We start from the raw sequence: 13,945 nt of genomic DNA, 5'->3' as shown, positions 1-13,945 counted from the left end.
AGTCTTTTCAGACATCTTAGAAGCTAAGCCGAACCTGTTCAAAAATATGTTTGCTAAATCAATTGAAGGACTCTTTCAACAGAGCAGCTGATTTTGACAATTGACGTAACCTGATTCGACTTGAAGGAACATTAGATGAATAGGCAATTTTTTATTCAATTTTGTTATGAGGGTTGCTAGAAATTAGGTCATGAAGCAAATTTCCTTCTTCCGTGTTCCAGTATATCCTCTACAAACTTGAAGCTCTACAACCAAACTACCTATTCACCATCTAATGAAGAGAGAAAAGTAAATGTAATACAAAACTTTTGTTTGTCTGATATCGTATTTTTAGCGCTATCAATCGTTTTTAGATAATTAGAAAATGGCAAGCAATATTCCAGACTTCAGTCATTGTTGTGAAATTTGTGGATTAGAAGGTCTTTCAGAAGATGAATTTAGAATTCATACCCATACAGCACACGTTGACGCAAATGGTGTTTGCCCATTTTGCGAATTATCATTACCCAGTGTTGCAGAACTTATTTTACATGTTAACCAAGCACATTTAGATTTTTTGACACCAGAATCCGAGCAAAATATAAGTTTTATAGATGATCCTAGTCCTACGTAAGTAACTGACATATTTATTATAAAAAGAGCAATGTTTTTACATGTTATAAATACAATTAACAGATTAATTACCTTGTTTAATTACATAGTTTGTGTGACAAAACTTCTCAACAATGTTTAACAGAGTTTATCCTTATTCTGAGATTAAACGAACATAGGTGATATCAATTAGTTATCGTTAAAATTAGAACTTTTAAATGTCATTCTTAAGGCTCAAAATAAATATTGCTTTTAAAAGAAAGTGATATTATTAGAACTTATATTTCTCTGACACAATTAAAAGCTATTGGAATAAATTCTATGATAAAAAGATATAACAAACATAGAAAGAAGTGGATATGAAATAGTATGTAGATTTATTAAATTTGATTTATCTCAAGTAGTTGAAACAAAATTTCACTCCACTTTTTGACTAGAATCATAAAATACTGATTGACATTGTTTCGATAATTTATGAGAATATTTAATATCAATCTGTAGAAGTTAATTATGCAAGTTTACTATTTAATAGCCAAATTTACAAATAACTTGATAAATAAAACCTCAACTTCTATGTTTTTTGAACTGTAGTAATTGAAGAGGATTATCTACACGTGTATTTACTGATCCTCATTAGTTATACTGCTTCCAATTCTGATTTTAAATTTACTACCACAATATAGAACATATTATTTATTTTATATAAATTTATTGTATAAACTGTTAATTTTTTTTATTTTAATTCAATTTCCACTTACCTGAGAATGAATAAACCCCCACTAGTAATTGAAATATTAAAAATAACAGCTATTATTTATACATCGAGTATTGATTTTACAAGTAACTTTTAAACTTTTATTAAGTGATACTCAAAAATGAAAAACTTTACATTTCAATTATATTTGAGATATGAAATCCACCACCTGTGTAAGAAGTGTTGGTTCTAGTTTGACTAGAATTAACTATGTGTTTCATTTTATATATTTCAAAATTAACATTTAGAGTAGATACTAACAAAAAAGAACCAGTGTATTAAACATTTTTAGTTTTTCTGAAAATGTCTTTGTTTTATTCATTGTATTAACAAGTATTAAGAATTGCTTAAGTTTGTAGATCCCAAAAAAATAACATTTAAATATTTATCATTTATTTTCAAAACTATGTATTGTAATGAAATGTTTTCCACTAATTAAATTGATAAAATTTGTAGTACAATATATCTATAAATTTATAAACTCACATCAAAATCAAGTACAAATTTGACTGAATAAGTAACAGTAGTGATTTGAAAAAATAAAACAGGTTTAATAATTAAAAAAATATTATTGTCATTTTTATTAATGTTAGATGTAAACAAAAAAATTATTTTATCAAAGGAATTGATTTTTTTAAATAATAAATATATATTTTGCCAATTCAAATAAAAATTTCACAGAAATGCTTTGTCACAATCATGTAGGTGAAAATGAAAATTGTATTTCATGAAAGCAATATACACAATGTATACAGATATGTTTTTGTTTTCTAGTGAATATGGTGGAGGAATTAATGGGGAAGACCACTGGAGCCTCGCTTCATACTCTAGTCACAGTAATAGTACAAACAATGTAGGATCCTTAAAAAGTAACATTAATATAAATTCGAATCCTAAGGTAATTTGTACATTAGTATATGATATTATTAACAAAATCAACGAACCACTTCTGCCAAATAATGATGAGACTTTGGAAGGCTTTTTGGAAATCGAAATTCTTAATCAGTTCAATCTGTAATCTGTAATTTTTACTGCTTCGTTATTCAACTTCTTATGTTTACATCTTTATAGTTTTTCAGTAACAAAATTTACATCTATTTTTATGTTGAAAAGCCAATAAACTGCATGTTCATAAAAATTACCTTATAGATAAAGTATAAGCAAATGATTTATAAACCCATTCACATGTTAATTTTCTGAACATTGAGTTTGATAGTTTTCTAAAAACCTTTATGTAGTTGAGAGTTGGCAGTTATTTTTTTTCTGAAATGTGTGATATTCTCATTTGAAAAAATTGTAGCTGTACCTTAAATGCTGAAAGAAATTATTTAAATACATACATTCTCTTCAACTCTTTTTGTGGTTATATATTTTATTTCTGAACTGTATTTTGTACTTTAATTCTAGATTAATTAGTTCTGCTTACAATGTTTTCATGAGGTATTATCATTATCTGATTTTTTTTATTTAGTTTAAAATAAACATTTGTTACTGAAGGTGAATGGTGGAGGAGAAGTTAGTCCAAATAAAGCCAGCCATGGACATGGATCTCCATTACGTACCAATTTAGATCTTAAACTGAAAAATTCTCCGTGCACTCTTCAGTGTCCAATGTGCAATTATACGAGTACAAATGCATACAAATTAGAAGAGCATGTAAACAGGTAAAATCATCATTCATTGAAATTTCTACTCCTCCACAAGTTTGAAAATATTTTCATCAAATCAACTTTTACAATGATTATAATTGCTGTGAAGAGAACTGAATTGCTGAACAGAAGATAACCAATAACCAATGTCATGCAGCCATTCTCAATTATTGTTCCTGAGATGTTGACATTATTTTGATCAAAAATCTGATTACAGTTCCAAAATATATTTTTTTTAGTGTTAAAACCCAAACTTTATAAACAATATTTTTCAAATCTTATAAAAATAATAAAATAAATTCCTTTAAAATATTTTGCTTACTAGATCACATAACTCCTGAAATAGGAGAAAATACAAGAAATTATTTTTTTGGAGGAAATTCATAACTCCATAACAAAGCACTAATCTCCATAAAACCTGAGGTGGCAAAACTCACAACTTTATTTGACTCAATTATACAACTCAGCCTTTTTTAAATAGTTGTTAAAAGTGTTAAATTACTTGAAATAATTTCAGCAAAATTTTGAAAAAGTTAGGTTGTTTTACAATTAAGTATTTGCATAATAAAAACAACTTGTCCTTTGGAATTATTTATTCTCTCATATTGATGTTTATAATAGGCATTTTAAGTTCCTCAAGTTTGAATCTTCTATTTGATACTTATTTGACTTAAATTATATGTTAGCATGACTGTGGACCAAGAAAAATGTATGAGTAAATACCAACAATAATAAAATGTGAAATATTTCAATGGATTGCAGGAGTCATTTTGATCTGAGCTCTCCTTCTGTTGATACCAACATGACATCGACCACAACAGAACAATATGTATGTCCACTATGCTCTAAAAATTTTGAAACACCTCCAGATTTGGAATTACATGTCAATATTGAACATCGTGATATACTTTCGCCTGCCAGTCCAACGACTCAGTCCTGTCCAGTTTGTGGCATTGCTCTTGATGGTGATATAAACGTAAGTATATAAAATCTATTAGCTAATATGATAATTTGTTCCTCTCCACACTTTAAAAACATCTCAAATCAGTTTACTTTTCAAATCCTGTAAATTTTATTCAATGTCCCTTTACTTATTTTGTGGAACACACTCATCATTCTTAACAGTTTCCATAACTTTTTGCAATGTGGTCACATCATATCTGAAAAAAAAACGTGAATTTTTCTGCTTGCCTCTTTTGAATCTTTATTAATAGTAATTTTTTTACATCCTTTACTGGTTTATGATGATTGTGAAAGATTATTTTAGTATAGTTAAATAGCCACTCCCATATTGCAATCCCTTTGATTCTATATAGATCATGAATTTTTAAATCTTTGGTTCTATCAATAAACAAAAATTGGAAATTGAATTTCTGTGAATTGTTTTTAAAATAAAAAAAAAATTGTGAGATAATTGTGTAGGCTCATTATTTTTGTTAATACATTTTCATTCTATATTTCTCTTCACTTTCTTATAAATCGTCATATTTATTTATTCACTGTTTTCAGAGTGAAAGAGCCGTTAGACACGTTGAATCCCATTTTCCTGCTGGATCTCCCCAACCAGCAGAACGAGCGGCTCTTAGAGAGAGAGAGCAGCGGGAATTCGAAATGCTACAAGCTCAATATGGAATGGATAATCAAGGGAATTTTAAAGAACAGACAATAACCAACATGCAAAGAGCTGTTTATGCTGGAGAAATGAGCGTTTCGGATTATTATGAAAGAACTTTAGATTTGAGAGCAGCAGAAAGTTGTGGGATTGATGATGGAAGCTCGGTAACGAGAAGTATTGTAAGTTTATTATGTAATTGAATAGAATCAGTTTAAATATTAGTATCTGGAATAATATGCTAGATATATATATAAATTTTAATACTAATTTTAACAGAAATCCGTAAAACTTTCTCAATATTTTATGTTACTTCTTTATAAGACATCACCGTGCAATTTTAAGAAATAAAGTTGTTTTCAAGTTGATGCTTAGAAATAGAACAAGTCATCTTCAAAATTGATTAGTTATTACTCCAAATAATTTCACATATTTTCACCCATTATTGCAAATTACAATAAAAAGTTTTTTATTTCTTCTTCTATTTTGAGGAATAAATCTTGATATTATTTGTATATCTTTTTAATTCATACCTAATGGACTCATAGTCATTTTTGAAATTAGCTTCATAAAATACTTGAATAATATGCGTTTGCATATCAAGTTAACTGTAGAGTTGTTATCGATGAATTATTTTAGGTACCTAGAGTAAGAGCAATAAGCAATAACGCTACCAACGTGATAAGAACTCTCCTATGCACTTGTGTAGATCACTACGCATCATCGTATGGTGATAAAGGATGGGGTTGTGGTTATAGAAACACTCAGATGCTCATATCTAGTCTGCTTACACACACAGGGTATAATGAAAAATTGTACAAACTTTGGCAAGATCAAAAACCACCGAGGAGTTCTGTTCCTAGTATATCCAGAATTCAAGCACTCATTGAACAGGCTTGGGCACAGGGCTTCGATATTCAGGTTAGTTCACTCATTAACACATAATCCATATATCCACACATAAGAATCTATATGTACATTAAATTTGTGATTAATATAAGGTACTTTTTAAATATGTCCTGATCATAATGAAACAACTTTTAAAATTTGAAAATTGGCATTGGATTTGTTTATACTTAAATACTGTTAAAAGATATGGACCATCATTATTATCATCTGCACTTGAAAAGAAATTATCTCTTAATTCATCGTTGTGGGCGGCCAGGGAGCACATAGGCCCGTCGCGTCCAAATTCTCTCTCCATAAAGCAACGTATGCTAAATTCAAAAGTACTTGCTTAGCTTACAGTCATCTGAACTTCTACAACTTCTAAGCTCAGTGTAACAATTTGAGGCCTATATTATATATGCATTTTTGGTATTGTATTCCTGCTTATTTGTACTCCTTTCAAAGTGCTACTCTTATTTCATTTCTCTTTGAAATTACAACTTCTGATATGGTGCGATGGTGTTATATAACTTCTGTATTTAAAAATAGTTCAAAATATGCTGTTTAGGATCTGCACTATAAAAATTTATTCTCAGATCAAAGAATTGGGCTACAATTGACAATGTCGTAGTAGTAGATATGAAGTAAGTATATTATGTTGATATTAAATATAATAAAAATATTTTTTCACTTATTCTAGTTTAAGTTTAAAACAAATACATAATTGATGACGTGCATCAATTTCTATGACACCTGATCTATACCTAGTTTTTCTTTCTGCAATAAATTGATGATTTGGTTTACGTTATATAAACCTTTCTTATGGTATTATAAAAATGTTTTGATCGAACAGCAGCATCGCTTTATGAGCCATATAGAAATATATAGCTATATAAACAGTATAATTTTTGTCTAGGAAGAAATGTCAACTTGATTCCATTTTTAATATTTTCAAATGCGTTTGATACCATTAACTACGGATTGCAGAAATTCATAAATATCAAGTTTTCTAATGATTTTGTTAAATTGCTGTTAAGATACCTATAATGTAGGATTCCATAGTTGAATTTAAAAAAATACCTTGTTTCTGTAATACTATATTCTGGTATCCCACAGGGACCATACAATTATTTTTAAATATATACATGAACGAAATAGTTTGGATTTCAGTTATTGTGATTATTTGTAGTTTGCAAAGGAGCTAAAATTATTTATGGAAATTCCTTATGTATCCGACTGTTTTTATTTTTATGTGCAGTATTCTGTATTTATCATTAGTTTATATATTAATTTGATTAAATTCATTCTTGTACTATGATTTAAAGGGATCAGAACAGTTGGGATGCCGCTTAGTGAATACAAGAAAATGGATAGGTGCAACTGAAGTAGTAACGCTTCTCTCGTTTTTTCGGATAAAATGTCAACTGGTAGATTTCTATAAACCAACGGGACCTGGCGGATCCCATCCCGAGCTTTTCCATTGGGTTCTCAAATATTTCGAAAGCTCAATTGGTGGAGAATTTACACCACCTCTGTATTTACAACATCAAGGTAAAAATATTTTTTGTTTCTACAATAAATTTAATCTTGGAAGTGATTGAACTGAACTGTTTGATAAAAAGATCTTTAGTTTTTCAAAAATACATTTTTTCATATTCTTTGCATAAAAAATTCGGAGTTTATCAAATTGAATTAGATTTATATGATATAAATAATTCATTTGATGGTACTTAAATATAAATTGAAACAAGGAAATATTAATAGAACGTTTTAGTTAATACCAAGAGGTTACCTAACGTTTTATTTATTCTGTTACCAAATGGTATTTTTTTAATGGTTTTAGGTCATAGTCGTACAATTATGGGTATAGAAGTACACAGAGATGGTAGCTTAATATTACTAGTTCTCGATCCAAGTCATTCACCATTACAAATGGCAGAACTTGGGGACACTAATAGTGCATCGAAGGCTTTAAGGCTTTTAAGAAAAAATGAATCTGCGATGAAAGCTAGACAATATCAAATAGTGGCTGTTATAGGAATGATTGAAAGTGACCAACAATACCAGGTAATAAAAGAGTAGTTTTATTTAGAAATATAAATCATTTCTGTTTCTTTAAATATAAATAAAAATTAATAAAATCTAGTAACAATATTGGTTACATTCTGTATTTATAAACACACTTAAGCAGAAGATATCATATTGTTTTGTATTTTTGCTCCTATTTGGCATGGTAAGTCTTTTTCAGCAAAAATTCCTTTTTAATTAGTTCCTACTTAGTCTTCTGTGTTTGGGAGTTCTAGAAGGGGATGAAGCAATAAATTAACATTGTTTTGAAGTCTCTGTGTGCAGGGCGTTTAGGGCTGTATCAACTGAAACTGTACTGGCAAGCATAGTACCTAAGAACGACATGTAAAGAACGTCGAGAGGGAACGAACCATAAGTATGTGGCAAACAAGGTGGTCTAATATCACTGCTAAGTGTCAATGGACTAACAGGTTAATACCAAACATAAATTTATGGGTAACAAGAACACATCATAAATTAAAATATCATTTGACACAAATGCTAACCGGACATGGATGCTTCTAACAGTATTTGTTCAGTTTTAAAATTTAGGACACATATGTAATAGACAATGTTTACCACACTTTTTTTGAGTGTCCCCAGTAGGATAAAGAAGAACCACCGATATGGAAATAGGCGAAAAAATTTCACCTGACAATATCGTGGAGCATATTCCAAAGAGTCTGCAAGAATGGAAAGTAATAGCAAATTTTAATAATATTATATTAAGGCAGAAATCCATGCAGGAATTTTGAAGTAATATATATATATATATATATATATATATATATATATATATATATATATATATATACTCTAGTTGTTTTGAAGTTATAGCATATAAACAAATTATCACAAATAGTTCAGTGTTTTGTTAGTGAAATGTAATAAATATGAATAAACGTAACATTTATTTGTTTTTCAGCAAAGTAAAATACTGCGGGGATATAGAATACCACAGGATCGGTGAGAATGGCATAATGTCACAATTAGGAACCTTCAATCAAATTTATAGTTTTAAATTCTTATGAGATCTAGTCACAAATTCCATCACTTCTGTTTCTTCTTTAAAGTACACGTTTGGATTGTTATTTATTAAGGAAGTTTGTAAATATATAAATTGAAGCATATAGATAAAATTTTAAAGACATATTGGAGTCTTATAGTTTTGTTTTTGATTTCCTTCAGAACTACTAACTATATTCAGTTATGAATTTCAATTTTAGTGTCGTAGTGCTGCTAAAATGTCTCCTTAAATTAACAAAATACTGCAATGAAGCTCGACAATTTCAAAGAGCTTTATTCAAGCTGATCAAAATTTTCTAACATTATAACCGACTTCTCCCACTTGACTAAAAGATTATCATATCATTGTCGGTTTAAATTTCAACTTGTACTTGAATTTTAAATAAATTCATGGCACAATTTTTATTTCATTTGGACAATTCCACTATTCAGTTTTTACTTAAGTGTGGCTTTACTGCTGGACAAACTACACAGAAAATGTTATTTAGAAAAAAAAATGTAGATTATTATGTATACTTAGAGGTTTAATTTTAGATCTAATTTCGCATGAAACATAATTATGAAATTTTTAAAAAAACAAAAACAGGAGCTACTTGTAAAGAATATAGCTGTAGATACAATAACTATTGCTTGAATGTATCATCTAATTCTTAGAAGTATTTTCGACAGTTTCGGTTTAATTTGTGAAGCTTTATAAACAGCAAAGGGCCTAAACACAGACTTATAGTTTTTAGTAGTCTGCTAACTTAAAAATAATTACTGTCACTTCATTGGTTTCCTCTTTTCAATAATTATCTGAAATTTGACAACCTCTTTTGCGTGAACAAATATAACAAAAATATCTTCAATTTGTAGTAACCACAAATAATAATAACCCCAGAAATGCATAATAAATAGGACATTTCTTATATCACATATAGGCAAGAATGATTGTAGCTAACAGTACCCGTACCGGGATTGCACGGGAGTACTCTAAAGTCCATTAAAAGAAGTATTTTTATCTTTTACCCTAATCGGCTAGTGTGAAATTTTATTTAAAATTAAGCGACCTTTCAATAAATTGTTATCTAAATAATTAAATACTAAAAAAAGATTTATATGAATAAAAAATCGCCGACTAAATTGAAACAATTTTCGATTAATGGTGCCTCCACAGGCAACAATGTTCTTATTATAAAGGATTCTAATATTGCAAGTGCCTAAAGGTATTTTATTTTCTTACTAGTCATGAATCCCTCAGAAGGAATAAATTTAAGCTTCAACAGCATTATCATAAGCATTTTAAAAACATTCTAATTTTATTATTAATTAGCTTTTTGTATTAATTTTGACTTGCTTGATACAAAACTAATAATTTTATTTTAGAATTAGTTTTCTTTTTTGTGGTGGGGTCAATGCCACGTGCTGTCATGATTTGTGACAATATATGGTAGGTGAGGTCCATTTATATTCCACAATTTGGGAAATTAGTTAACTACTTGGCCACCTCCTATATTTTCCCTACAGCCAATTTTTAAGAATTTTTCACTTTTTGTATCTCTAATTCTGCTAATTCTTCAACAAACTTCAGACAATCTAGTGTGTCGTATTCCAGTATTTGACGTCGTTTTTCCGTCAAGACAAGACACCTACAGAGCATAGTTTATAGTTAATTGTTGTCGGCCCAGGTGCCAGTGGTTCAATTCTGTAAATGTCTTCGGGATTGGATGTTTTGTAATTCTGATTATCATTTGTGTTATATCTTCAATTATCTTTGGGCAAATCCTTCTGGATATAGTGCAAACATCATATCTTTATGTTTACCTCTAATTTTTGTATCAATTACATCTTTTAACAATTCCTCTGTCTCTTCTGCATCCCGTCCTCTAAGCTGAAGCTTACTTTGGTTGCACAAATCTAGGAGAGCAACAACTCATTGCCATTTTTTACTTTGTTATTTTTGATGAGATCGTTTTTAACTCTGTCTGGCTTTCTTTGTAGACTGTTGTATTTTTGTTCGATTCTTTACTTTCCTTCATCAGTCTGGAAGTCTTTTCTGTGCGGCAGCTAACAGCAGATACATTTCAACAAGTGACAATTAAAACTTGGCAAAACTATTGCATTTGTATAGAAAAAATAAAGAATGTGTTAAAAGAAAGCACTTAATGGATGAGATGCAAGAATTGATAGTGTTGTAGAACAAACCTGTGGAATGTATCAGAACTATTACAATGAAAAGGAATACGATAATCATTATAAATATAAATGATCGTATTCGTATTAATATTCTTTTAATTTTTTTACGTATTTATTATTTGTACCAATTTTCAACCCAACTGATGTGAAGTTCTACTAATCTTTCATTGTTTTCAGTTTTAATTTTAATAATTTTGAACATTCACGTGCAGATATCTTGAATGTAAAAGACGGTAAGAAAATCAAACACCTTTAACAATATAATTCAAGAGAAAATTCTCTAATAAATTTTGACCCGATTTGTTGACATTGCTTTGTTTGTGGTAGTTATCCTGAACATGTTCTGTCACCAGATTCGTACGCAGTTTGAAATTGTGCGTTCGCAGTGCTAATAAAACATGTTCTGGATTTAAAAACCTGTGTTCGTAGAGTGTTCTAATTCCAAACGTGTTCTATATACGTCCAATGTATCCTCGAACACGGGTACGGATTTTTAATCTGGCGCATGTGCATTCATCATTTTTGTGATATTTACCACGAAATAACCTTTAACCTATGTGATTTTTTTCTACTTAATTGTATTTCAAAACGTGGTGGTTGACTTTATACTTACGAATATCAAGAATAAACCTTCGGCCAGTTAATTATATACATTTTTTTCTCTATCTAGTTTTGAATGAAAATTACAATTTTAGATATTCATAAATCGTTCGTAGAGTAATGTATGTTTAGAATATATTCTGAACAAAACATGCGTATATTCAGAATACGTTCGGAATGTGCCCAAATTATCTACCGCGAAGCTATTATTCTAAGTATGTGGCAAGATACAAAAACCAAATTAGTGTTAAAGTTCAGTGCCTCCTTTGTCCTTTTAGATATCAATTTGAAAAATTGAGGGATTATAGCCATCTTTAGTTTTCACATTTTAAAATTATTTATAATCTTTTAAGGTGTTCCAGAATGCTGTGCCATATCAAAATTACATTTTTTGTAATGTAAGAGCAATTCAAGAACGAAGTTTTGTTGCATCCAAAGAATTTGAATAATAGTAAACATTGTGTAAAATTATTTAATTCGTAAATATACTGATAGGTTATTTTCTAGGTTTTTTCAAATTAATCACCCTTGATTTTATGTGAGTATTGAAAGGTACTCCAACATACTCCTTTTTTATCAAGCATTCTCTATACCTGAGATATTTTGATTTTTTTGGACAAAACAATGATTATGTCGCAGTTAATACCTATTTCATTGTCAGTGACAGATAATTCAATAATGAATTTGAGTTCATTTAAAGTAAAAGTGTACTTAATACCTCCGTTGTTAACTGAAATCCAGAAAGCTGCCGTTATTGCCAAATTGGAAGGTGGCTGGACTGAAAGGGTTAATAATTATGAAAATTGTTTTATAAATATTAATCTGATATATATTCTACTTCTTAACCCGACGCGTGTGAATAATTTTAAATGACTAATGATGGCACTGAACTTTATCACACTAATCAATCTGGATGACATTGCCTTTCTACTTAATAAAACACTCTGTATATTCAGTTAATAAAATTACAAGATGTTATGATACAACTTATCAACTTTTTTTTCACTCAGGTAAGGTACCGTATTAGACATTCCTTGAATTTAGCAAACTGTTTATATGAGTATTAAATATTAAAGGAGTAACTTCATGTGATAAATAATTCCTTTATATTTTGTCTAATTCTCCATTGCGAAATTGTAAACCCTGAATTGAAAATTGAGTATAGCATATAGACTATTTATGAAAATGTAGATTACTTGTTTGAATTGAAATTCGACAAATTAAATCTAATACCAACATTGTTATATCATTTAGATTTTTAAAACTTAATCGAACGCTTACCTTTCATCTTAAATAAATAAGTAAAGTTAATTTTTAAGTAAATATTAGTATAGAGAACGCAAATCTTTTCATTTCTTTTTTTTAAGAATTTCATAAATTACTTTTTGTTATAGGTAATACAGTAATTAAAACAACTTTTCATTTCAATGTCATAAAGTCATATGTAGATCAAAATAGTAGCCCAATTTCAGTCTAACAGTAAGCCTGTATGTTAAACTAGGCAATTGTAGGTTCATTATTAAAAACTACGCAAAATACACTTTGGAATTTAATATTTTTTAAATAAAAAGTGTTCTTATCCTCTTTTCTGTCTTCTTCTTAGCAGTAAATTAACTGATCAAAAACGTTTTCAAGATTCAACATTCTGATAATTATTGCTAATAATATCATTTCTATGATATGTTATGACCTATGGTAATACACAACATATTCAAGAAAAAAGGATGAACAGATACTATAATCAATTAAAAGCAAAACAGAAACCAAATATCAGAACATAAAACATTTCTCGTTACCATATGTACAAGGACTTTTCTAATACAGTTTAACCGAATAAGAAAATAAACACCTCCATCGAAATGTTTAGATTTCCAGCTTCAAAATGCGTGGTTTCAATATTCCATTCCATATGTTAAACGTGCGTCACATGTACGTGATAATGCAACTGTACTATGCGGAATTTGCCCGAGAAAACTATAGCTTATAACTCATAGAGAAAAACTTACCCTACAACGTAGTATTTTGTATTTTCTTCTAACTCTAACAGACTGAGATAATGGGAAATTTTTAAAATCAAAATGATTCTCGAAATTTTTTTTTCTTTGAGAAATCGATAGACCTCTGAATTTTTTCTTATATCAATTAGCCTACTTTAAAGTAATTGTAAAAAATTTCAGCCTTTTTGCTTATACTTGTACCTGTGGCCTCAGCAACTGGGCTAAAAAGACAAATTTCAGAAACGATTCTTCACTATCCAAGTGAAAACGATGTTCGTATGGCTATCATTGACTTTGTTATTTTACATAGATATTTTAATATTAACGAAATTAATTTATTATCGTATTATATTTATATTTTGTTATTGTGTTATTCCATTCCACAGAAATACGTGAGTCCTAATATATATAAACTTACAGCCAAAAATTGTAATCTCTAGCAAACTTCTTTAAACAACAATAAATTATTATAATTCCCTAACCTTACTGCCGTATTTTTAATTACCTTAATTGTTTTTTAAATATATAATAAATGCTTGTTGAAAATTTTCTTTTGTTTTATTTTTTAGAATACATGATATCAAAC

General features: G+C 28.9%; 1 protein-coding gene across 2 annotated transcripts; it reads left to right on the top strand.

The window, feature by feature from the left end:
• The first annotated feature begins 80 nt into the window (after nucleotides 1-80).
• On the top strand, nucleotides 81-13,900 carry LOC130440473 (zinc finger-containing ubiquitin peptidase 1-like). 2 transcript variants are annotated; one of them, XM_056773643.1, is made up of 10 exons: nucleotides 81-294; nucleotides 354-609; nucleotides 2,120-2,243; nucleotides 2,843-3,009; nucleotides 3,757-3,970; nucleotides 4,504-4,788; nucleotides 5,246-5,527; nucleotides 6,820-7,045; nucleotides 7,338-7,561; nucleotides 8,487-13,900. In XM_056773643.1, the coding sequence occupies exons 2-10, from the start codon at nucleotides 365-367 to the stop codon at nucleotides 8,529-8,531; spliced, it is 1,812 nt and encodes a 603-aa protein (XP_056629621.1). In that variant the 5' UTR covers nucleotides 81-294; nucleotides 354-364; the 3' UTR covers nucleotides 8,532-13,900. The 2 variants fall into 2 exon arrangements, with proteins under 2 accessions (XP_056629621.1, XP_056629622.1); XM_056773644.1 differs by having other exon boundaries at nucleotides 103-288.
• Nucleotides 13,901-13,945: the final 45 nt, after the last annotated feature.

This window comes from Diorhabda sublineata, chromosome 2 (genome assembly GCF_026230105.1).
Source record: "Diorhabda sublineata isolate icDioSubl1.1 chromosome 2, icDioSubl1.1, whole genome shotgun sequence".
Taxonomy (NCBI): domain Eukaryota; kingdom Metazoa; phylum Arthropoda; class Insecta; order Coleoptera; family Chrysomelidae; genus Diorhabda; species Diorhabda sublineata.
Note: the sequence above shows the minus strand (reverse complement) of the source record. Positions and strands in the feature narration are given on the sequence as shown.

Bases quoted from the DNA above. Each gene is read 5' to 3' on its own strand.
- LOC130440473 (XM_056773643.1), top strand. From the start codon at position 365: ATGGCAAGCAATATTCCAGACTTCAGTCATTGTTGTGAAATTTGTGGA. The intron at 610-2,119 runs GTAAGTAACTGA...TTTGTTTTCTAG, and splicing joins ATAGATGATCCTAGTCCTAC to TGAATATGGTGGAGGAATTA. The intron at 3,971-4,503 runs GTAAGTATATAA...CACTGTTTTCAG, and splicing joins CTCTTGATGGTGATATAAAC to AGTGAAAGAGCCGTTAGACA.